Source organism: Musa acuminata, chromosome BXJ2-7 (genome assembly GCF_036884655.1).
Source record: "Musa acuminata AAA Group cultivar baxijiao chromosome BXJ2-7, Cavendish_Baxijiao_AAA, whole genome shotgun sequence".
In the NCBI taxonomy this organism is placed as follows: Eukaryota; Viridiplantae; Streptophyta; class Magnoliopsida; order Zingiberales; family Musaceae; genus Musa; species Musa acuminata.
The window spans coordinates 37,503,926-37,529,420 of record NC_088344.1 but is presented as its reverse complement, the minus strand read 5'-3'; the positions used below and the strand labels follow the sequence as shown (position 1 = coordinate 37,529,420).

Sequence of the window (25,495 nt, the reverse complement as noted above, 5' to 3'; positions counted from 1 at the left end):
GGGGCTTCTAAAAACATGACACGTAGCATGGCAGACCAACCCAATTGGATCGATCGGACTCGATCTGTGTTAGTCACATTCGACGATTTGATCCAATCCAATTGTCTCATAGCAAACGATATATAACACATGATTCCTTGATATATAATTTTAAGAGTGATTTTTTTTCAGTAAAATATTTCTTTTATTTTTATTTTTCTACATTCGGTTAAGAAAAATAATTGAAACTTATAACTTTATTGTTAGTGTTATTATAAAATATTTTTTAAAAAAAGAAGATAAAAATAGACACCAATTTTCTCCTTCAATTAAATCGGTTTACTCATCACCCATTTTCAAACCGATTTAATCCATTAATCAAACTAGTTTGAATTACTATTAATATATATATATACTATTTTTAAATATATTTAAATAAATATAATACTAATAAAATAATAAAAGTAAAAAAGATAAATTATCATAAAATACATTTAAATAATATATATAATTATTGTAGTTAAAAATAATCAACTTATGAAATAAACTAAGAAGTCGTAATACTAATGAACGATAATTTGATTATGTTGGCATTTAAAATAATAAAATACTATATTTTGATCAATATTAAAATAAGTATCATTATCAATTCAATACCATCATCATCATCATCATTACCATTACAAATAATACTACCATTACCAATATTATTATCATTATTGTAGTCATTATCAATATCATTAGCACCGCCAATACTAATATCAATATAATTACCAATAATATTTTCATTATCAATACCTTTACCATTACCAACAGCATCACCGATGGTAATGGTAATAATATTACACCATTAACAATACCATATTAATATCATTATCAATAGCATCACCACCGTGGATAGTAATGTTAATATAATTATCATTATCATTTAGAGAGTTAAGCAAAGAGGTGTAAGTCAAGATGGCCGAGTTGGTCTAAGGCGCCAGTTTCAGGTACTGGTCCGAAAGGGCATGGGTTCGAATCCCATTCTTGACAGAAATTAAATTCTTTAATTTTAGATTTTTATTGGATAAAATATTATCTTTTGCAATTGGCATTTTTTATATACATTTAATTTTCCAGGATTGTAATAATTTGCAATTAAGTTCAAGTAAATTTGATTTTATTGTTTAAAAGAAATCTAAAATTTTCATTATATATTTTCTTCTATTGTTTTGTAATATTTCTAAAATTTTCATTATATATGTATAGAGTTTTGGGATTACAATTAGATAAATATACATTTTATTTTTTAGATTTGTATTGATTAAAATAAGAAGCTTATTATTCACTACCTTTTTTAACAATCTCTTGATAATCCTTTTTATTATTTATAATCCCAATATTATCCCTTTTTTTTAACCTTCCCCATAACCCCATTTTTCATCCTCAATGCGATGCCACCACACTCTGCAAATGCCATCGTTGCTGATCTCACTCATTACAAACATCGTTTGTCGTTGATATGGTTGACATCCGCACAACAATCTCTTAATGCTCAGTGCCTCTTTGCTTGATGTCATCGTCATCTAAGGAGGAGGAAGAACAAAAAGAAAGAGGAGAGAGGAAGAAAGGAAAAGAAGTAGAAGTGAAAAAAGACGAGTTAGATGCAGTATAAATAGAGGTTTCACTGTACAGCTATAGTTATTGCTGCTGAAGTAAACGTGATATAGGGAGGAGACAAAGTAAAAACCAATACATGATGATCAAAAACTAAGAAATTACTGTAACATTCACAAAAAAAGAAAAAATCCACATCAGGTAACAGCATATTGACATCGATAAGACGAATTCACCATCCCTCCTCTCCTCCTCAATCTCTACATAGAAAAAACTCACTTTGTATCCTTGAACAGAAACACCAATTTATTATCTTCTGCAAAGAACCCCCTCCCTCATCAGAAACCAAGCAGCAATTAAACTCCCTCTCCACCACAACTATGCTCGTGAGAAACAAAATATTCAAACAACCAAGAGGAAAAGAGAAACATCTATCTTGGAAGTTTTGATCTACACAAGACACATTTCCTGGACCCTACAACCATCACATGGCATCTTTGGAACCACCATTACTGACCTCGAGTGCTGAGGCAGCTGCTGAATCCAAGAACCAGACCAGTTTCCCATCAGTTGGCTGAACCATCCTTGCAGGCAAAGAAGAGGAATCAGAGTTTTCGTTGGTGCCGGCAATAGCAAGGTTTGCCGCCATGGCCTTCTCCTCGCCCGTAGCCACTATTGCGATGTTGGAAGCTGAGTTGATCACGGGGAGCGTGAACGTAATCCTCTCGGGTGGCGGCTTGGGAGAATCGGTGATGTAGGTAACCCATTCCTCTTTCAGTTCAAGGGCTGGGTGATGGGGGAATAGTGAAGCAACATGTCCATCAGGTCCAATGCCAAGGAGGATAAGGTCGAACCTTGGACAGTCGTTTCTTTCAGAAACACCTACAGTCCGAATCTTCACCAGCTGGCGAATGGCAAATTCATACTCTCCTGCTGCATCTTCTACTGTTACATGATCATTTATGGAGAACACATGGCTGCTGAGAATTGATACCTAACAATATAATTGAGATACATATGTCAGGGACAGTTAAGAAAAAAATAACAGAAAAAGGACAGGTAGTCAGTGACAGATACTGTTCGTGTACAAATAAAGCCTTTAAACCCAGGTTATCAGATGTAGACTCAGATGTGTGATCTGCCAGACATCAATATTGGCATATAAGGTGAGGGAACTCACGATTGACAGGTTTCAGGTTTGTGCATGAAATAAAATCGAAAAGTTAAATCCATCACTATGCGATCTCAAAACTTGCAAGGTGGCCATATTTACAAAGAGGCGATATTTTGGCTGGAAAATAGGTTTCACAAGTAAAAAGGTAATAATATGCCTTTGAATAAGATATGAAGGATTTATAAGTCAAGCCTCAAGAAAACCATAGTGGAAGAGCAAACGGCATAATGCCCACATTTTCTACAGTCATGCTCAACTAATCCACCGGAAAATGCTAGAAATAAATAAGAGAACAGGAATAAGTAGTATAAAACAATTTTTCTTTCTCAGCTTGTCGATAAGAATTAAGAAACAAGCACCATTTAACATGTAAAGAAGATATATACAGTAGCCTAGAACATATAGTTTTTCTTCCTTTGTCCTGATGTGCACAATGACAAGAAAAGAGGATTTAAAAAATAAATGAAGCTATGCATCAAAATGTAGAAGGCTTCCGGCACTTGGTGGGTACATTTTAATATCACAATCATTGTTTGAAAAGTACTATCAACAGTACCCATTCAATGAACAACAACTTCACTAAAGCTTTCAGCAGGCCTTTGTTTAAAGTAGCATGAAGAGGATCATTTTACAAATGGTAAGTCGAAGCTCAACAATAGGATTACCTTTTATCTTAAATGGGTTTGGACTAGTGCTCTGGGACAACATGAGCAAGCCTAGCAGTGGCAATAAATAAAAAGTATATAGGGGAAAAATGCATGGGGTGTAATAAAAACTACAAACAGAAACCTTTAATTGAGCAACTTGTGAAAATACATATATTGGCAAGTACATGGACACAGATGAGAAAATAAATGCATTTCCATTTCTCTAAAATAACCTTGATGCCTCCAAAGCAAAATTACATGGGATCACCAGCACCAAAGGAAAGAAAAATACATTCCTAAAGGGTAGCTATCTTTTTAAACATATTTTTAATACAATGCTTTGTAGACTCTGACAATCACATAAACAAAGACCCTTTAACACATTCAAACAATTAATAGATCTTAGTACCGAAAGAACCCCAATTCACATAGCTAAAGTGTAACAATGTCACAATAATGCTTAAATTTCTTTGGCACTCCCAACCCAACAGTTCCCCATGATAATGCTTTCGTTGTAGTCTAAGCTCATCCAACCAAGGATCTTCCTCAATATTCCTTAGGCCAACAAAAAAATTTAAGAAATGGCTAGGAGGCCTATATTAAGTTACAGTTACAAAATAAAAGAGACCTCAACAATTTAGATGCACCCTATTACCTGATTAAATAACAGAAAGGCTCCAATGTTCCATCACATAATCTATGCAGTAGTATATGTGACTATCATACATAGCTAATCACAATATATAAACATAATAATGCAATTATTGGAATATACAACGGAGATTGTGACTGTAGTCTACTTAAAGAGACAGATATATCAAATGCACTTTACAAGGCTTTACTTGTTATAATTTCTATCCCTCATATAGATACATACTTAGAAGATATCAAGTGGAAGAACATGAAAGCCATTGGCAAAAGAAAATCCATTTAAGTCGGCAATTTCAATTGCATGATGAGGACCTTCAGATAACAGGGCAGCAGAAGACATATCCTCCTCAACCCAAGAAGGGAGCCAACAGAGGCTCAAATGAATGGCTTCAAACACCAAAGAGAAATTAAACGTGACTACTATTGCAAAGTTAGATTATATTGTTTTTCAACCCAAAAATGCCTCGTCCACCTCAAAAATAAAATTTCAACACCCATATCTGCCCCATTCTAGGTTCCTTGAACTAATACCTCTGAACATCAGTACCAGTCAACAAAGCAAAACAAGTCCGACCAATATAAAAATCCTTGCCTTGTTCTATGGTGATCTCATGAACCATTAAGTCACAACTTAATTCAGGAAAAAACATTTAAATGCTTTTTGACAAATTACTCTAATGTAACTTGCTTTTCTGAAAATAATTAGAAAATATCCTCAAGTTAACATCATAAAATAATGTGATGATGTTCAATGTAGAACATTGATAAGTGATGATGTTCAAGAATTTCGAAAAATAAAATTTTCCAAACTTCATACAAAAAAGTTACCCAAATATTATGCCATGTAAGAATATAACCTATAGACATACAAGGATCCGTCACTTGTCTAGTCTTCAAGAAACAGAACATGAAAATAAATCACAAACCTTAGAGAGAAAGGCATCCTTCGTGAGTTTATAGTTGCTGTCCACATGATTCTTTGCTACTGCACGCTCATCAGCCCAAAACACATACCACTTCGTCCAATCAACGGTCTTGCTATACGGAGCTTCACAGAGTTTCCTGCATCCAAAGTAAGTTCACCGCTCATCTTCCTCGATGATAAAGCAAAAAAGGCAAATCATATAATCGTTTAGGGAATTCTCCAATAGCAATTACCCCATGAAACTTATAAGGGATCCTCCAGATAAAGCAATAGTAAAACATCCACTCTCCTTCACGGAATTCTCCGACAGCTGCGATATGTACTCGGCCAAATCCGTGGCCAGCTCATCCGTACTCTCAAAAACTCTCAATTCGCTTTTGTTCTTGAATTCGCCAGACGCAGCCATTTCTGCAGCCTGTCGCACCTCAGCGTGGCAATTCCCTGCGCGAGAACACCAGAAAACCAAGCCTGATCAGGAAACTCCGCCAAAGAATCTCTTGGAATAGCAAGGATTTGTCCGGGCAACGACGAATGCGGGAGCAGTTGAGGCCTTTGTCCAAAGATAAGGGTTTAGAGAGTCAGCAGCAGTAAAGCTTGTTTTTTTTCAGATAAATCTAGGCGCGGGGTAGGGCAGGGGAGGGGAGGCGAGCGCCGCGGCCGAGTGGCCCGACAGGAAGAAGCGGTAGTGGCTAGGACGGAGGATGCAGAGAAGGAGGACCGCGCCTGCTTGGGGACACGGAGGAGGAGGAGGACTCACGGGTGGCGCGGACGGTGGGGGAACCGGTCGGAATCGGAGGAAAGCATCCAACTTTTGGGGGAAAGAGAATAGGAGGGGGGAATGGTGTTTGGTTTGGGGAAATGGTGGCGGGCAAAATAGGAAATTGACAATGAAAGGATAAATAAAATGGGTCGGATAATATATACGCAGTCGAATCCGTTTCCATATTCGAGTGGAATTGGATACGACGACTGTATAAACATATCTATCCAAAATCTTCCAAATCTAAATATATCATAACATCGATACGCATATCTAAAAGCCATTTTATCTTTATTAATTTATAAAAAAAATAATCATTCGATTTATTTATAACATATCTTTCCTCCTCACGTTCATTATATATGTTTTTGCCTTTGTTTTATTCCTTGATGTATTTGTTTCATGGTATTTTTAGAAGACAATTAATACTTACAATGCATCATTCACTGGTATCTCTATAGACTGCAACAACATATTATAGTTAAATAGTATATTTTATTACCACTTAGACTGCATGTTTATTTCTTGATCTATCACTTTCCTTCCAGCTTAAAGGTCACATACATGATTTGTAAACCTTTTTTTAACATGATATGCAAACCTGACATCTCAAGAAAAGTGGTGGTCACATTAAATAGGACATTAATTTTGTTTTTGTATGATTCTGATAATTGATTATATGAAATAAATACGAAATATATACATTATTGCTGAAACTATGTGGTATGTGGTGTTGTTCTACCATTACCACAATCAGATTATTAGGTACCACTCGTTATCAGTGAGTGGGGATAGAATATTTTCAGCAAAACAAATATATATACGAGTAAATCTGAGTCTATGAAGAGATCAGTCTAAAATATCTGAAACTTCAATATTTTTTGTTACATTACAGGAAATAAAATGCAATATTTTCCTGAGGATTCATACATCATATATGACCATTATGCTCAAAAAATAATTGAAACAAAAGAACAAGGGGACACCTTCATATGGCTCAGAAGAACCGGGAAAGAATGGTCGCAGAGATACTGGCACATACATCCACAGGTTTCTTCAGGGAGATAGGGATGAGCTGAGAAGACACAGTGGGAGATGTGTTGCAAAGCTTGTCCCTTCTCAGATTAGTACCGCACAATTATATATATATATCTGATGCATATAAAACATACACCACTCTTGGTCTCCTCATTGCAGACAATGTTATAGCAGGCAAGCATCTTCAGAATAAAAGCCTGCTCTTAAATCCCCCCTCCTCCCCCTTTTTAATTTTTTTGCAGTGTGCATGGACTCGACAACCATTTGTTAGATGAACAGTTTGACATGCATAAGAAAGTTTAGTCTGATGACAAATCTGGCAGCCTTCATAGAACAACCCCACCTCTTCTTTCATTGGATTCTGGATACCAGCATGGCCCACATTTCAAGATTCATTGGGCTAATGATTGACACAGCTGAAATGATTTAGTGATGAGTCATAACTTCTTAGTTGAGGTTCTGCACATCAAATGGAGTTGGTCAGATGTTGTTTCGCCAGTGGTTGCACCAGTATTAGGTATTGGATGAGCTGCATAAACTTGTCTGCTCAGGATTCCATCTTTATATCCATTCCTTCAACAAAGATTCCCAGTTCTTCATAGATATGTAAGCTTAGAGCATTTCACTTGTGGTAGTCCATAGAAATATTGCCTGACGAAAGGGTGGGCTTTTGTGCTGGGAATCAGAAGACAGCAATGCAGTCTGGTGGTACAAAATGGTCCAAAACAATTGTCTGCATCTTTGTAGTATATCAAAGTCAGGCATGCTGAAGATTTGTTGCACATGTCCATCATCAGCAAAACAACAATGACTCGATTGTTTTTATCACAATAGATGCATGAGCCTGCATGCTAGGGGCAATTAGATGTCATACATACTTCACATTAGATGTCAAGCATCACTCAGAAGAGTAAGCCATGCATGATGGTGGCATGAATTATTTTCATCTTTCTTCTGACATTGTTACAAGGTAAATATAGCTTTGGGCAACCAATTCTATAAAAAGAGATCCACTGTGACGCCAGGTTGTCCTTCAGCCAAGAACAGGATTAGGATGCTGTAAAAAAGTGGTCCAAAAACTGTTCATACAGTCTGTCCACTGTGATAATTGTTATTAGGTGCACATTCATATCAAGTGAAATGGGGTTCAATAATTGTGCCCATCAGTTTGTATACCACAGTTCTTCCATCCATAGATACGTATTCCATCCTTCCACCAGTGGTTCATTTCATCTCTATGCACCTTTTACTCTCAACAAAAACACCTTTTTATCTGCTAACTCATATCTTTCTTGTCTTTTCTATTCCTCCAACACTTGGCCCACTTGGTTTGTCCAAAGAATGCAGCTGAGATGCTGTCACATCACTTCCATTTTCCAGCTTCTCCTCCCTCCACCAGTGAATTGGAATCACGGCTTCATCAAGGAAGCATTGGAATATTATCCTCTTACATGATCACTTGAGGTGTCAGAGGGGGTCAGGTGCAGCGGTAAGAAGACTAATTAATCAAAAGCTACATCATGAGACGAACACCAGCATTGTATGTGAATGATGGACTCCAGTGCCAATGCTTTTTGTGGTGAAAGTTGCATGAACCATTCTTAATAAAGAGATTGCTCTGAGCACTGGGACAGAGGCTTCTTTTGCGCCAGTTTCAATATAGCAGATTGCTTTGCTCATTCTGAGCACACTTCCTGCATGCATGCAAAATATTTACTAGGAAGAAACAGCACAAAGTTCTTGAGATTTGGAAGATCAGACATATAGACTGTGGACACAACAGCAGCAAAATCATTGGCCTTCTAAGGAAAAGCGCACTCAAGTTGGTCATAGTTTCTGATTCCCATCATTGTGATATCAACAGAAACCTTATCGGGGTGCCACTGTCATCAGTTGGAATAAGGTAGTGGGCATCGGTGGAACATTTTCCATAACCAATAAGATCAAATTAGAAGAACTCCATTAAGATTGAGGCACTGCTCACTACTCTGCAAGCTAGCCTTAGAGGAGGTAGATGACAGGAAAAGTAGATGAGCATCCACTAACACAATAAAGGTTATTAATGAGAATGGAAATGGAGGGGGTTGAAGTTAGGTAGGTTGTCCATCGTTCCAATCAACAAGAAAAGATTCATGAGGAAAGCTCACATAGAAGCTGAAGGCTTGTGGTCTGATAATTGCCATGTACAAATGATTGGTCTACTTGAGACCTTTCTTTCTTTGTCACACATGTAGCTCACGAAAGGAGATGTCAAGTGAGCTGACTGCTGAGAGTTTATCTTGTAATCTTTTTGCATGAATTCTTGTAGCGTACGTAACTTCAGCCTTACGGCAATTCGATAGGATGAAGCACTAACCCGTACAACAAGCTAACATGTCAATCATTAGAGCATTACATAGTTTGACTGATCATACTAACTGGCAATCCTTTCTATCTGATAGAAAATTATGCTCAATGGCATAGAGTGCACAACAAGGGATTGTCAGATAATTCAACTGCTACCAGAAAGATCGAATCTTTGGATGAATCGAGGAGCGGATGGAGTGGAGCGAATACCTTAATGGTGCGCGCTTGCTCGGAAGGAAGCCTTGGCGAAGGTCTCTTCGTCCACGAAGACGGCCTTCTCGGCGAGGAACTTTCTGCAGTGGGTTCAGCGCCCCCATCCCCCGGCCATCGCCGATCTCGCCCTCTTTCACAAGCGCGCCGCACGTGCACCATCGGGCACGCCCAATCTACCTTAGTTATGGGCTCAAATTGGGCTATTAGTGAGCTTGCACGCAAAGAGCATAAGAGTATTTATTTATCTGTTTGATAATCAATTTTTAGCACGTATTCTATTTTATTCTCTTGTATTATTTATTTTATTTTATTTATTTATTTATTATTATATATATATAATATTATTCTCCATGCTCAACTTTTCATGATGTGACCCATTAGAATAATAATAATAATAATAATAATAATTATTATTATTATTATTATTATTATTATTATTATTATTATTATCTGTATAACATTATTCTCCATGCTCAACTTGTCATGATGTGACCCATTAGAGTATTTTACTTTAGCTATCCATATTATAGGATTAATCTAGTGTTCGTCCAAATACCTGGTTAACAAGTCTCTCTCAGTCACTAATTCTTTGTAAGCTTATTAGGAGACTGTTAGTTCTTCCGTTTCATCGTAGTTATCGTGATGGTAATCACAAAGATTACACAGATGATAAAGAAGACATGGCATGTTGATGATAATGGTCCAACATCAAATTCTCTCACACACCTGAGGCGTTGAAGGAAAAGAGAAAATTTTTAAAATTAAAAGAATACTTAGAGATCAATAAACTAAAAAGTATATTAAAAAGTTAATATAAGATTAATGTAGTTCGATAAATCTCGTCTACAATCATATTCTTTAATATATGAGATCAATTATAAGATCATTGAGTTACCAACATTTAAGTATAATTTTTTTTATTTATTTTTCACATAAATATGATGAATTATATCAATTCTTTCTAAAAACTTAAGAGATCATATTAGGAGTAAATCCTAATTTATTAAGAAATTTTAATTTAATTAAGACCCTATCAATTACTTTAAATAAAATTAGAACTTCTAAAAATACTTATAAGAAGGGATGATGGCATTTTTGTTGAGAGAACCAAGGGTGCTCCCAAGTCTTATTGCAAAGAGTGGGCTCTAGTTCTTGGGTTCACAACTCTGATGTCTAAAAATAAATAAATAAAATTATTTTGTTAATGACACAAGTGGCACACACATGAACTCCAATATGAGAATTATCACTTGTATAATAAATTATTAACTAATTAAATGTCTCAAAAGAATCACAACTCTGATGTTAATGCATTCCTCTGTAAGCAAGATAAACATGTCATGTGTGATTGGATCCTTCATCTTACTTCAACCATGTCAGATATGAGCATGATTGTGATTGTAATCTTCTTGACAAATGGCATGATTATAACTTTAATCTTCCTGACATGTATTATAATAATTAAGATCAAGTACCCAATTGTTAAGATAAATTTTGATCATAATATGCTCAAATTGATCTGATTTAACTTATTCTTGGCTGTTATTACATTTGGAAGAGGAAGAATTTTATTTGAGAATCTCCTATAAATTTTCTCTTTGTTTCGAAGGTAGAAAATACTTATATTTTTAATCTCTTAAAAAAGATTACTTGAAGATTTATTCAATAAAATCTGTTTGATGGTCAAGTTAATATTTATTCATCGGGCGACTCTCTAACGATTAAATTAATATTTATTTATTTATTTATTATGAAAAAATTTGAAGTATTGGTATCATAATAATTGATATAACGAAGGAATATTTAGTATATATTGATTGGATTCTGTTCTAAATGATAAAAAATAATAATCATATAAGATTTGGGATATCATTTTGGCAAAGGCATTTGGACTTTTTGGACTTGTTGCTGCTGCTGCTGCTGCCTTGTGAAGCAGGAGCTCCCCTAGCTATAGCCCCATGTGATGTTTTCACTTTATTCATGTGCCCTTGCTTCCCTTATTCTTATCCAACATGTCCTCTATCACAACAATCTCATAAAGTTCTAAGGTAACTGATGGCCCTTCTCATGTGGTTCAATTATGTTTCCATATGAATGAATCCGCAGCAATGTTCAATGAACACACAATGATGAATGGTGGTCATTGAGGAAGGCTTCACAGATCTCAGTCGAGCATCAATTTCTTGCCACAATACATGACTAAGATCACAGCCCAGAGATCCTTGACAAAACTAGGCCAATGGTGTCAGCGGTAACATGCAACCAAGAAGAGAGCATCTCACAGTTTCTTTACTGTACAACCAGCCATTCCACTGTTTTTGACTCGACAGTTTCCCTCGAGATGCAGAGTGCAGTCTGCAATGGCAGACAACCCAGATGGCTTCTTCGATTGCAGCCTGCATTCCACTCTTTGCTGTCTTCCCTAACTCAACTGTTTGTAGTACCAGCTAAACCAATTGATTGCTGGGCACTGTTCTTGACCGGACTTTGGTTCATGTTCTGTAAGAACAGGGAAAGGAAATTAAAAGTGAATAGGAAGAAAAATTAATCGGTATGATGTATTTAAAGAACATGTGTTGATGTAATATAAAGAAGAGGGAATAGGTTTTACCACCAGATCATATGAAATCCAAAGAACATCTCATGCTTGAGCAATGCACAGTGGAAGAACAATTAGAAATTTCGCAAAGCAAAGAAGGAATGAGGAGAATGACAGGGTGCAACTGTAGAACTAGAGGATCTCTCCACCGGAGAAGACCAACTATTTTCTCTCTCACAAGCATCACATGCCCATGCAAACTGCTTGAGACCCCTTTCCCTGTGTTTAGTAATCTACATCACAAAGCCCTCTTCTCCCACTCATCCATGTTCGACAGTCTCTCAGCTCTTCCCGACTAGAATCTTCCCCCATGGGAGTAGCGTAAGCCTCATAATTCCCTCTCCTCCTCCTCAAACAATTAATCTCTCGGATCCAAATTCCACTCACTCATTTGTGTTCTCTTAACAAAATTCAACCAAGACAAAACAAAGAGAGAGCTTTTGTCGTGTTAATGGAGGTTTCATGTATTTATATGACGTTTCGAGTGTTGGGTCTGCGACTGTATTGAAATGCAAGAGTTAATGTACTATTTCCTGCACATAGTCGAAAGTTCTTTCGAGGGTGATGATTGAAGACGAGAAAGAAGTGGTTCGATCCTTCTTCCTGATGTTCAAATGATCACAAGAGAGGTTCTCTGAGCAAACGCAGAATCTGATCGGTCCAGGACTTTGCAACTCCACAGCTCCAAGTAGGCGCAAAGTCTCTGTCCAGGTCTTCAGAGATTTCTGCAACGACATTTTGCTTGATCCTTTTTCCTGGAGTGGAGCAAGAGGAGATTGGAGAAGCTTAAGCTACCTGCAAAGCTGCTGAACATGTTCGCCAAAGAAAACCCAGACCTGCAGAAGAAAATTGGATGCGCAACGGGGATCCTTCAGATGTTTGACCGCCACCATTTCCTCACTGGGAGGCACCTCAATGATCACAACCACAAGAAGCTTCTTTCAGGTACCAATCCTATATGTGACTCCGTTCATTCTGGTTAACCAGTCCTCTTTCCTTGCTCCCATGCCACTGTTTGCTTGCACCTCATTGCTGCCAAGATTAAGAGATACATAAATGAAGCATCATTACTCTTTCGATCTGTATTATTCATTCTGATAGCTTGGCATCCGTCAAAGGACGGAGATCATCTTTTTCGAACGCTAATACTTCATGTTTAGTTTTTTGTGATTCTGATTTTTATGATACCATTGGATTTTGGCATTGCAAAGGAATCATATTGTTTCCTTGGCTGAAAATTTATAGGAATCATATTGCAAAGGAATCGTTATGTTGCCATGAAATCCCATGATGAATGCTCTATGATGTGCTTCTTCTGCATTCACTAGGTTTTGATCTCTTTCTTTGTTAGGCTATGGTCTCCAAAGCAGCAGAGAGTCAGAGCAAACTGCATGCTTCTCACAGATTCTTCAGGTACTTTTCCAGTCTCGGAACAGTCACTACAATGTTTTGTTCTGTCTCGACATCACTGATGGATACGAGTTCACCATGCAGGAGAAGAAACTAAGCAAGAACTTGAAGGGGAACCGGAGAGTTCCCATGGAATCCTCATTGGCTTCTTTTTCCTCTTCATCCAGCTCATCCTTCTCTTCCCATGAATACAAGAAATCATCTCAACGAGAGGCCTTCGATAGAACGTTCTTCCCAGAGAGGTCACTCGAGAATTCACCGATGTTTAGGAATTCCCAGAGACGTCTGTCGATGGACTCCCAAGATTACTGCAAGTCTGCTGCCAGACTTGGAGAGATCCCGAGACTGTCACTGGAAAGCAGGGAAAGTTTACTGAGGAGTTCTAACTTTGGTACAGATACCAGTTTGTTCTTGGGGGACTTGGACAGAACTAAGACGACTCCAAGAGTCTCCAAGGCTTCCGATCTGCTTCAGGATCGAAGTCGTCAAGTACGACACCCCAGTGTTGTGGCAAAGCTCATGGGATTGGATAAGATGCCCGAGTTGAATCCAGCAGCTGCAAGAAAAGACTGTGTTCCTTTCCATGAACCAAGACCCAAAGGAATTCGGGGTGCAAGAAGCGATCAATCTCCCCGCTCAGTTCAAAGCAGAGATTTGAATCTCGATAGATTGCTAAAACTCAATTCAAGTATCATGACTGATCAGATGCAGCAGCAGACTGAACCCATCTACAAAAGAGTGGAGGGCAGGATCAAAGATAAGGACCTCAGGGCTCTCAAACAAATGGTACACGCCATGCGTGAGAAAAGGCTTGCACAGACCAAGAAAAGGAATGGCCACACTTGCAAGACTTCACCGCCGGAAGATGATGCAGATCGTACCCCGACACGAAGCAATCCGAGTCCGAGGTCGCCCAAGGCCCGGAAACAACCAGCGAAAGCAGGTGGTGCTCCAAAATCCTTGGAGCCGCCAATTGCAATCATGAAGTCCGAAATGTCACCTGGAGCTCGTGACTCGGTTCTGCTTGAAGGTCTACCGACTCCTGCGAAGCTGCGTACAGGTAGCACAGACGATAGAAGAAGAGCTTCTGCAAACAACCACGGCGACAGAGACCACACTCCCAGAGTCAGACTCCGGGAGACAGATAAGCAATTCAGTAGAAGGGCTACGCTTCGTTCAAATCAAACACAGGGTATATCGAAGTCCCAGCAATCTCTTGGAACCACTCTGAACCCGAAACTACAGCAGAGAAGAAAGGAAGCAGAGAAGAAATCATGCCCACCTACTCCATACTTGAGCAAGGCCCAAGCTCAGTCCACCAACAGGCAAACACTTGAGTCAGTTTCTCCAAGAAGCAAACCAAGGCTGAAACAATCTCAAGTACGAAAAAACAAAGACCAGATTGATGACAGTATCCGTGAGATGAGGGGTCTCCGGTGCAGGGATGATGAAGTTTCTCCATGTTCTTACAAAAGTAGGAGCTCGGCATCGCAGTCAGCTGTCTTGCAGCAACATATAGAGAGCCCATCAAGCAGGGCTGCCCACAACCCAGCGTTGGTCTTGAACCAGAAGGAGCTCACAAATATTGATGCCATGCATAACCCAGATCACAAATATGTGACTGAGATGCTACTGGCAACAGGATTTCTGAACAAAGACTTCCGATTTGGACAGGCGAGCTCTGTTCCATTTCAGCGACTGTCATCAGACCAAGCTATCAACCCTGACTCGTTCTCTGTTCTTGAGCAACCAAAGCATGACTGTCCCTCCAACAATGACCGGAGAAACCACAGGAAGCTTGTTTTCGATGTGGTAAATGAGATTCTAGCTCACAAGATGGAATCGTTCTCCAACGGATTGCTTCAGACAAGGAAACCAAGTGGCCAACATTTACTAGCAGAACTGTGCTCCGAGATCGAACGGCTTCAAGCTGAGAGCACAAGGTCTACGAGCTCGGAGGATGATGTCAATTACATTTCCGGGAAGGAAGTTCTTCATCGATCCGAGTGGGTTGACTTCGACATGGAGCAACCAAGAGTGGCTTTGGAGATCGAGAAGCTGATATCTGAAGATTTGATCCATGAAACTGTAAGCGATGCAACTGAGGCTGTTCTCCGGGTCAAGACAGGTAAGCTAAGAAGACAGCAATCTGCCCAATGACTCCATCTCCTCTTTACTGTTGCCAGAAGTATATGAGCAGATAGTGACTAGTAATAAATAGCTTTATCCATTTACAAATCTCGTGCAAACATTGGATTTGCTCTCTTACCATGGAAGGTTGATATGTCACAGGTTTGATCCTCCCAAGGCTTGGATTATGGTCATGTAGCAGACATATCATGGGCGAGGTTTTGGGGATTATAAGGCTATGATTCGACTCCGGCATTTTGGTGGTGAACATTAGTGTTCCATCTTTGACATAGTGGAGGGCAGCTGAATCCACTCACATTGCCGAAATGCCGTGGTGGGAGTGATGCTCTCCGCCCCCTCCCCTTATCACTTCCCGTAGTAAGAGACCATCGATCGTCCGTTTCTTTGATCACTTCTTGAAGAGGGAGTAGAGTTGCTTAGACACATCCAACATATCCTGTCGATTGAAAACTCATTCTTCATATATCAAGCAGAGATGATCGACACGTGTCAACTAGCCCATCTTGAACGATCAATACGTCTCAATTAACTCATTCTCCGAATCTCCATCCAACCCTTCAACTTTGGTCGGTGAAGGAGGTCAACACTAGACCCACTTGCCTCGGGTAGAAAGGAGGGTCGGCACCCAACCCTCCTTCGTGGTTAGTGGAGGAGGTTAGCACTCGACCCACAAATCTTGATCGAGGAGGGGGTCGACGCTCGACCCATTACTTTAGGCAAAAAGGGGGTCAATGTCCAACCTCTCTATTGTGGTCCATGCCGGACCCCTATACTTCGGGTTAACCTCGTGAAAGTTGAGTTTTCCTAACCTCTATATCTCAAGCAAGCTTTGCTTCAGGTGGGTTGATTTTTTTGACTTGGTTTGACCTACGCCTTTAAGGACTCTTTTTCAGTGCGACATATTTTTTGACTCATGTGTCTCGGATATATTTTGCCTTTTACCTTCTATTGTAATGGATTTCTTAACACATGGGTCGGGTTTTGCTGATTCATATATCTTGGGCACATTTTGCCATGTGCTTCCCACTATGATAGATTTCTTTCTATGTGATCGGATTTTTTAGGCTCATACATTTCAGATATATTTTGTCTTGTGCCTCTCATCATAATATGTTTCTTATACGGGTCGAGTTTTCCCAACTCTACACTCTGACACATTTTATCTTTTGCCTTTCGTGATGACGGGTTTCATCCTACGCAGGTAGGGTTTTGGTGACTCATGCATTTCAGATATATTTTGTATTATGCCTCTTGTCATGGTGGGTTTCTTCCTACGTGAGTTATATTTTCTTAAATTATGTATCTCGAGGCACATTTTGTCTTATGGGTCATGGTTAGGAAAGTTGAGTTTTCCTAACCTCTATCTCTCAAGCAAGCCTTGCTTCAGGTGGGTTGGGCTTTCTTGACCTGGTTTGACCTATGCCTTTAAGGACTCTCTTTCGGTGCGACGTATTCTTTTGACTCATGTGTCTCAGATACATTTTGCCTTCTACCTCCTATTGTAATGGATTTCTTAACACATGGGTCGGGTTTTGCTGATTCATGTATCTTGGGCACATTTTGCCTTGTGCTTCCCACTATGACAAATTTCTTTCTATGCAGTTGGATTTTTTAGGCTTATGCATCTCAGACACATTTGCCTTGTGCCTCTCATCATAATAGGTTTTTTATATGGGTCATGTTTTTCCAACTCTACACTCGGACATATATTATCTTTTGCCTTTTGCTATGGCGAGTTTCATCCTACGAAGGTGGGGTTTTGCTGACTCATGCATCTCAGATATATTTTGTATTATGCCTCTTGTCATGGTGGGTTTCTTCTTACGTGAGTTATATTTTCTTAAATTATGTACCTCGAGGCATATTCTACCTTGTGCCTCCCACCATGACATATCTCTTCCAAGGTGATTTTCGTATATCGATCACTTTTATACTTTTCGAGATGGTCCTTCATCAATTAGTATCTCTTCATATTCGACCTAAAGGGACACTTATCTTCAATATGAGTGGAGATAGATTGATCCCCTTCCTATAAATTACCTTGAGCCATGAGGGTGAGGCTTATTCTCTTATTTGAGCTTTCATGGTTTCCCTTAAAAACTTCTTCTTCTTAGCATTAGCTCTTTTTTTCAAGACAAGTTAGTCCTGTTGGGAAATCATAGGGGGGGCGACATCATATGCGCAGCGGAAGAACAAGAAAACAAAAATCCCCGATTCCCAAAAAGATGTTCATCGTCATGCGAAGATTGGTGCGCAAAATCCGCAAAAACACAAAACTGCGTATAGAGATTGTGTTACCTAGGGAGATCGTATATCCATGTTTCCTTGCAGATCCTTAGGAGAGGGTGAAGGAGGTCAAGCGTCCTCCTCTCTAGCGGTGATCCACACAGCAGGGTTGCGACGACGCTCCTCAAAACTCCAGGCCTACTCTGAGGTGGAGAGGGAGAGGAGAATAGGAAGGGCAAGCAAAGACTCTAGCCTATGAGGCTGTGAATCCCTCCTATTTATAGAGATCCCGTGTCAAAACCCTAATGGGTCCTTTCCCTAGTGGGTATTGGATCTGCATCCAATAAGACAAGGGCTCCGTCGGATATCTCATATCCGAACCTCTACTCATCGCAATGCCTACCATATGTGTGTGACCCTCTAGGCCCAATATCGAGCTGGCCGTGAGTCATACCTGTCAGAACTCCTTCTAACTCAGTGAATTATTATCTCTGTAATAATTCACTCGACTCATCGACTACGGAAGTACTAGGCCACTACGCCGTAGTCCCCAGACGATACAGGGGAATCCAATCCATTGGACCTGTCTGTCCTCAGTTACCATGTACCTATAGTCCCTCATCCATCTAATATCCCAGAGACCGTATATCGAGCATGGTGCTGTCAGACCCATACAGTTTCTACTCGAGTCTCGCTCTAATCGGATTCTCCCGGAGAACTCTTTCTCTCTCAACCCGAATGACCCTGGCCAGGGATTTGTCTGAGCAAGAACACATGGGATATTCCTCTCATGATACCGAGAGTGGATGATCCTCTATCGACACTCAATAGCCCTCGTAAGGTCGACTACCACTCCCAATGACCAGTTGTACTAGATCTGGGAACAGCCAAACCTATAAGTCTGGTATCAAAGAGTGGAGCACTCATACAGGACATCCTTGGTGTCTCAAGTCTAAGAACCAGATACACCACTAGGACTACGGAATCGTTGTCTGATAATAAGGCATCATCAACCATCCAGCATTCCGTAAGCGGATCAATCAGTGAACTCATTCTCCAATGAGCACCTGTACTGTATCCCTAGTGTCCCTACACGAGCAGCTATGAGACCAGCTGCATCCATCATATGGACGGGTATACAGCACACCAGTCTATCCGGTTATCACGATGTCCCTCTCGAGTAACCTATGACCGGGATTATTTAGGATATGTGTTTAAAGGTGAATCGATCTCATTATCGTGATCTCATCACGATCTGATTCCCATTGCACAAATCCAAGGACATCACAATATATATGCATTTATGCAATAGTTATAAAGTGATATACGCCAAAATATAATAAGCAAAAAGATTCTGTATCAAGTCACACGTGCCATCACTCACGTGATTGGCTTGTTGGGCACTTATGACTAGCAAGTCCTTGGTCCTCTTCTTGAAAGTGGGTCGGTTCCCAAGTGTTTTGTCCTCCAGGCACATCAGCTTTCTAATATATCTAACATCTAGCACCTCAATCCCGAAGAAATTCTTCTATCTTTATAGGTTGAGATGTCTTTTTCTCACACAAGCTTCTCCTGATATTATAGTTGCTGAATGGTCGAGGACATTGACACTCCATCCTCGGACAGCCTAGTGGCAAAGGAAGTTCCAACCTCTCCTTCGATGGGAGAGTTGGTGTTTGACCTATCCAAGGACAAGTCATTGTTATTCATAATACTAAAGATAATTAAACTACTAGACCCAATTCTAGACACGTCATTGTAGTCAAGATAGAAGGGCCTACAAGGAGGGAAAGGAAATATGAAGTAACATTGGAGCCACAGAGCAATACTACTAAAGGTCCCTGTGCTCCGGGGTAGCAAAGCAAATTTATCATTCCCCCTCTGAGGTTTTGCTCGACATAGTCTACTGATTAAAGTGTTGGTAAGTCAAGTCAAAGCTAACCCCTTTAGTACCTTATTGTTGTATCATTGCTAATTTCTTTATCTTCGACTTGAAGCATCATCATTATCTCACAGCCCTTTTCGATCACGTATGAGATACTAACTCTATGATTAATCAACAGTCCCTTAAGATTGACAATCTTTGGGATAAGGTGGAGGGATTGAAGAGGGATAGGAGAGATCTGACACTTATTATTGAAGTAGATGCTCAGGGAGTCAAGTTGGCGATGCAACTAGAAGAGGTCGAGCGGTGCTTTATTGATCAAGTCGAATAATTGAAGATGATCCGAAAGAACAACTACAACATGGAAGATAAACTGCTACAACTTACCCAAGGGTTAGGCTCATTGAAGACCTACAAGCTTTGAGCTTGTCAAGCAAGTTGTTATTGCCACCGAGCGAATTATGAGTATGACCAAGCAACTAGCCACCTTGAATGAGTAGATTCATAGTTTGGACAATAAGTTGGTGGCTTTTGAAAAAGACAGTAGAGGTTGATAGAACCATGATATTAAGATATCAAGAGAATGAGGTCAGCAACTACAAAGCCTTTGATGAGTTCATGAAAGGTCTAAAGAGGTTAGGGGTAGACTCGTATTAGTATGGATATTTTATCGTCTTAGCTTGTGTTAAGGTGAGGTGCCTCAAGATAGAGATTGAGGAAAACCCATTTATCGAGTACTTCAAAGACTAAAATATTTTGATGGCTACTTAGGTCCCCTTTAACATCGACCCTAACTCGCCATCTCGTCCTAATGCTTAGTCAGCCATCTTATCATATTATATTGGCCTTCACTAAGTCATTGGGTTTGTCTATCAGATAATTCTTATGTCTTTACTTTGTCACATCATCAAGCTTATCCACTCGATCAATCTTCTACTTTAGTAGGTCGAGTTCTCATTTTAGATATACAGGCTTGACTAAGTTTGTATAGTCTTTTAAAAGTAATGAAACTCTTTCCCCAACTTTTAACATCTACACTTTAAAATATTTTTTTATAATTAACGCTAAAGACATAGAGAATAAGACTTGACGTTTAGGAGATAGTTATCTCGACCAGACCCCGAGGGATGCCTTACAAGTAGAATTTCCTTAAGTTTGTAATGTGTCAAATCCTTGGTAACACCAACCCCACTATTGAGCTCTTCCCAAATTGGTGCTAGCTTGCCCTATGATCTAGTTGGGTTGTTGACTTCAGCTTTTCAAACTATAAATCTCCCAATCAATTTCTTGAGAATACTTCGGTTGTAAAGCTTTACCATCTTTTTTTTTAATCTCAATGCCCTTAAGTATTCTTCTACTCTACCTCACTAATTAGGTTAAGTTTAACCCAAAGTCCTTCTTTGAAAGTTTTTTAATAAAAAATCTTAACTGAATGTATTGAAAAGACTATTTTGATTGACAAGATACTTTTAAGTGTCAAAGGTTAAACTAAATAATACCTCTTGCAACCTAGTTTTAGATATCATTTGAGAGTCTCAATCAAAAGATACTCAGATAATTCATCTATCCAAAATATCTCTTGCTTCAATATTTTTTTATATTAATATTTTTAAAATAATTTTATTAATAAATTCGACGAGACCATTAGTACGAGAATAAACTATCGAGTTGTACCTTTGCTAAACTCATTAAAATTAATCAAACTTTATATCAATATTTAATATTAACAAATCATATAAAATTTATTATATCTGCTGCTTCGTCTCTGCATTAGTACGAGAATAAACTATCGACTTGAAGCATCATCATTATGTCAAACCGGTGACGGCCGTCCTCCCGTTATCTGGCTCGGCCGGCCGACCGACGTGCGGGTGAGACGTAATCCGTCTCTAGAATTGGACCGAAGCGCAGGTGGGGTTTACCGTTCCGGCCAACCGTGCGCGAAGTCCGCGCCTGGGTTGGTTGCCCACCGGACGCTGCCCCACCTCCCTGTCGCCGTCCCGCCGTGGCGTCAACTACGGTGACGTGTCCCGGCAGGCCGAATCCCAGGGAGAGATCGCGTCCTGTCGCACGACGGCGACGTCACCCCCGCCCTCGTCCTTCCCCGCCCCTCGCGCTTCGAAACGTGTCCGCGAGCGGCGCCACTTTACCTGCTCACCCGCGTGAGCTGTCGCGCCCTGACCTCGAGTCGCACGTGCCCCGAGGTCGCTCCTTCTCCACGTGGCGACGCGTGCTGTTCCGCTCCGTCTTCCGATGTCAAGTTGGGGCCAGGTGGTGGCCTTTCTTGTGGACCCCACACTCCAGGGAATGGCACGTGGCTGGCTGGCCCAGCGATGGGCGATTCTTTTGACCGCAAGTCAAAGTTCGGCGCCACGCCGCGCCGCGCCGCAACTGGATCACCGTTGTGGTTGCCTCGGACGGCCGTTGATCGTTTATCTAATTTGAACTCGGGTCGCATATTAATCTTATGGGGGGAGGGGCGTCTTCGAAGCGAGAAACGTCGTGAACTCACGCGGCCCATATGAGGTCACGCGAACACGTGTCCAGTACGGCGAGTCCTGGTCCGCTCGACACGCGTCTCACAAAGCCGCCCCCTCGTCGGACCCCCTGCGCGGCCGAAGAGTCGCGCCGATTGTTTCCAGACAACGCAGGCTCTTCCGGCCCTCGCCACGTGTGTGATGCGGGGCGGTCCGAGCTGGACGCGTGTCATGTCGCGGGGGACGATGGGGGCATATTGGGGTAGCCCGAAAGCTTCGGGAAACACTAAAGCGATGAGTTCTCTTCCTCCTCCGTTACCCCATATCCTATGGCTTCCTCCGTGGTCGCTCTTGCAACTTCACATTCCAAAACGCTCTCTTATCATCAACCTGGGAACCCTTGCTAGCCCTCGCTAAAGATCTTCCTATCGTATGCTTTCTTCTCACGGTTTGGTTTTTGTGCTCTTTTTTTCGTGTTTTCGCGAGATCTCGAATCAAACGCGACCTCACATCTGGTTCTCGAAAGTATGTCAACAAAAAGATCGAAACTGTGAGAAAAAGTTGACTTTTTGATGGAAATTTGGCGGTTTTCTTTCTCGAGTCTTCGGTTTCTTTAGTTTCGGTTCGGATCTTGCGATGGATCACGAAGCAGGGGTGGAGAGGGAGAGGAAGCGATTATTATCAGGAAAGGATAGGCTACCGAAAGATCTGTTGTTGAGGTTTGTTGGAAATGGCTGCGGCGACGAGACCATGGAGGCGACGGAAGGGGACTCCGACGAGATTGAGCTCACCCTCGGCCTCTCCCTCGGCGGGTGCTTCGGCGCGGACCCCAAGGAAAAGAAGCTATTCCGCTCTTCATCGACCGCATCCTTTTCGTCGCTGTCCTGTGTGCCTGAGTTCCAGGTCGTGGCCGCGGCCGTCCTGACGAGGACGAGCTCACTGCCGGTGGAGACGGAGGAGGATCGGCGGAAGCGGAAGCAGATGCAGAGCTTGAAGAGGCTGGAGGCGAAGAGGAAGAGATTGGTGAGGAAGAATTCGATCAGGTCAGGGGCTGCAAAGCCCGGAGAGAAAATGGAGGAGGATGCCGACGGAGGGAAGGGATCGACGGCCGTGGAGCAGACGATGGTTGATAACGTAGAGCTCACAGCACTAGGGAGCAGCCATTCCGGAGGCGCAAGAAATGGCTTTCCCCCACCCGGATTACCAGCGCGGGCTGCTGTATCGAAGAGGGTGGCTGCCGCGCCGGTGGACGTGCCGGGGTGCTTTCCGCTGGTCTCGCAGGGGTCTATTGGGTCGCAGGGGAGCATCTCCTCCAGCAAGCGCGACGACACTCGGGCAGCACGAGGTATTGATCGGTATACTTTTCTTATACTTGGATTCAGATATTTGCAATGACATTTACAGGAGTTTTCATCCTCCTAATGATCAAATTTAACCGAGTAATTGAAGTAGATAGATTTTAATTTAATGGCATATACTTGATGGATAAAGAACTATGCTTCTCTTATTATTCTTGTTATTATTTGTTCTTCCAATAATTGAGGAAACATGTTCAATTGGATATTATTGTTGCTAGTCTTTTGCCAATGGATAGCTCTTCAGCTGATACTGACTACTTGTTTGCTGAGTGCCAAGTTTTCTTGGCTTGTGGATAGCATATTATCTGGTAATTACTGTTCTTGCCTGTTAAGTACTAGTCGATTAAGGACAGTGATGTTGATGAACCCTTGTGGATGTGTGAGTCCACAGTGATGCATAATTTCCCACTTGACTTCATGGCCTCCGATTCCAGCTACTAGTTAGCCGTCATCTAGTGTTGGGAGAGAACACACTTCCATGTTTTGGCTTGGCAGGAACTCTTGAGCAATTGATGTCTTTTGTTTCTCAACTAAGGTGCTATAATCTAAGAAGAGCATGTCTTCAAATTCGCCTAAACTTAGCTACCTTAAATTGGTACAGGCTTCGGCATGGCTGGCTATAGCAATCATGCAGAGACGAAGAGCGGGAAGGCTACAGTTGGAGGAGATGAAGGCATTGCGAAGAAGGTGGCGGCGCAAGCCAACTGGATGAAGGAGACGGAGAGGAGAATTATGGAGGAGATGCCGTTCGTGTCCACCAGAGGCGATGGGCCCAACGGAAGGAGAGTCGAAGGCTTCCTGTACAAGTACAGGAAGGGGGAGGAGGTGAGAATAGTGTGCGTGTGCCACGGCAGCTTCCTCACACCTGCTGAGTTTGTCAAGCACGCGGGCGGTGGCGACGTCGCAAACCCGCTCCGCCACATCGTGGTCAACTCTTTCCCCTTCTCGTAGTGATCATGAACTTTGATCTCACGCAAAAAGAATTCAAATTTGGTTTGCTTTCGGATCAAACACTCTTCATCAATCATATGGTTTTGACTTCCCTTCATCTTTGTTGGTCTCAAGCTTACAGGGGGGGGTGTGCTCCACCATGACACTTTTGATCCATTTTATCAAACCAAAACCAAATACTATGACAAATTGTCGTCAAATGTAGAACAATTCAGCTAAATGTTCAAGGAAAGAAGAAAAAGAATGAGGCATTTCTTCCTGTAGATTGCTCATTGTAAGTTAAAATGAACATTTAGCTGAATTTTGATAGCCAGCATAAACAAAGAGACAGGCATCCTACAAATACAATACCGATCAACCATAAGCAATCAAAAGGTTCCTAGATGAAGTTCCCATTGAAAACCTGTGATCCCAACGCTTAACTTTCGTGGATCCGATCACCAAAAAGTGTAGCTTTCAGATCATAGAAGACAGACTACTCCTGCCATTGGAAGCAAACCTCCGTTACTACCATCCCTGCTGCTGATTGTTCCTGAAGGATTGATACCTCCGATTATTTGGGGGAGAAGGGCCGCCTGCTCACAAATGGGGTCCTAAGAAAGCGAAATTTCTTTGTCATGTAAGTTCTCACCCGCACGAAAGGCGTAACGATCCATCCGTCGTGTTGCCTGTTGTTGAGCTGAAAGTGTTGGGAGTTGCTGTGCTTGATGTGGTGCTCGTGCTTGTTGGTGTGCTTGAGGTTCCTGCAGCACCGATGAAAGAACCAAGAATGTGGTTTAGAAACATCATATTGGCAGCTGATGAACTGCCTAATGAACTGAATGCAGTTCATCAGCTTGGCGTGGATCAAAGGAACACGTCTTAATTCAAGCGATTTAATCTCTTCTCAAGCAAAAGTCCAACGTTCTCTACACAGATTAAACAGAGAAAATAGGTACCTGGGAGTTGCAGGACAGACAGCCATTTGCACCTGCAAGAACACACAAAAAGAAGAGAGGATCATCTTGTTTGAGCATTCTAGTAATTTGATTTGATGGAGCAGGCTTTGCTACTTGGATCTGTGCAGGTAAGCTTGGCTGTTGCAGAGAAGTCACGAGCTGTTTGAG

The 25,495-nt window shown here is 41.0% G+C and overlaps 3 protein-coding genes, 1 long non-coding RNA gene and 2 other non-coding genes across 7 annotated transcripts; 3 read left to right on the top strand and 3 right to left on the bottom strand.

The window, feature by feature from the left end:
• Nucleotides 1–933: 933 nt before the first annotated feature.
• TRNAL-CAG (transfer RNA leucine (anticodon CAG)) lies at nt 934–1,014 on the top strand. The gene has a single exon. It is a non-coding gene; the product is annotated as a tRNA-Leu (tRNA).
• Nucleotides 1,015–1,704: 690 nt separating this feature from the next.
• On the bottom strand, nt 1,705–5,877 carry LOC103992924 (probable 6-phosphogluconolactonase 1). Of its 2 annotated transcripts, none has more exons than XM_009412850.3 (4): nt 5,733–5,877; nt 5,209–5,416; nt 4,977–5,112; nt 1,705–2,572 (listed from the first exon to the last, which is right to left on the bottom strand). In XM_009412850.3, exons 2-4 carry the CDS (start codon nt 5,379–5,381, stop codon nt 2,063–2,065), a joined length of 819 nt encoding a protein of 272 aa, XP_009411125.1. In that variant the 5' UTR covers nt 5,382–5,416; nt 5,733–5,877; the 3' UTR covers nt 1,705–2,062. The 2 variants fall into 2 exon arrangements, with proteins under 2 accessions (XP_009411125.1, XP_018683973.1); XM_018828428.2 differs by having other exon boundaries at nt 5,699–5,809.
• A 691-nt stretch (nt 5,878–6,568) lies between these two features.
• On the bottom strand, nt 6,569–9,597 carry LOC135617971 (uncharacterized). The gene is made up of 2 exons (XR_010488902.1): nt 9,330–9,597; nt 6,569–8,467 (listed from the first exon to the last, which is right to left on the bottom strand). It is a non-coding gene; the product is annotated as an uncharacterized LOC135617971 (long non-coding RNA).
• Nucleotides 9,598–11,955: 2,358 nt separating this feature from the next.
• Nucleotides 11,956–15,654, top strand: LOC135616276 (protein LONGIFOLIA 1-like). The gene is made up of 2 exons (XM_065115476.1): nt 11,956–12,876; nt 13,283–15,654. Exons 1-2 carry the CDS (start codon nt 12,744–12,746, stop codon nt 15,499–15,501), a joined length of 2,352 nt encoding a protein of 783 aa, XP_064971548.1. The 5' UTR covers nt 11,956–12,743; the 3' UTR covers nt 15,502–15,654.
• Nucleotides 15,655–22,361: 6,707 nt separating this feature from the next.
• Nucleotides 22,362–24,486, top strand: LOC135617970 (ninja-family protein AFP3-like). Its single transcript, XM_065118838.1, has 2 exons — nt 22,362–23,425; nt 24,040–24,486. Exons 1-2 carry the CDS (start codon nt 22,717–22,719, stop codon nt 24,387–24,389), a joined length of 1,059 nt encoding a protein of 352 aa, XP_064974910.1. The 5' UTR covers nt 22,362–22,716; the 3' UTR covers nt 24,390–24,486.
• A 300-nt stretch (nt 24,487–24,786) lies between these two features.
• On the bottom strand, nt 24,787–25,495 carry LOC108953310 (uncharacterized). Its single transcript, XR_010488901.1, has 3 exons — nt 25,328–25,495; nt 25,021–25,132; nt 24,787–24,921 (listed from the first exon to the last, which is right to left on the bottom strand). It is a non-coding gene; the product is annotated as an uncharacterized LOC108953310 (transcript).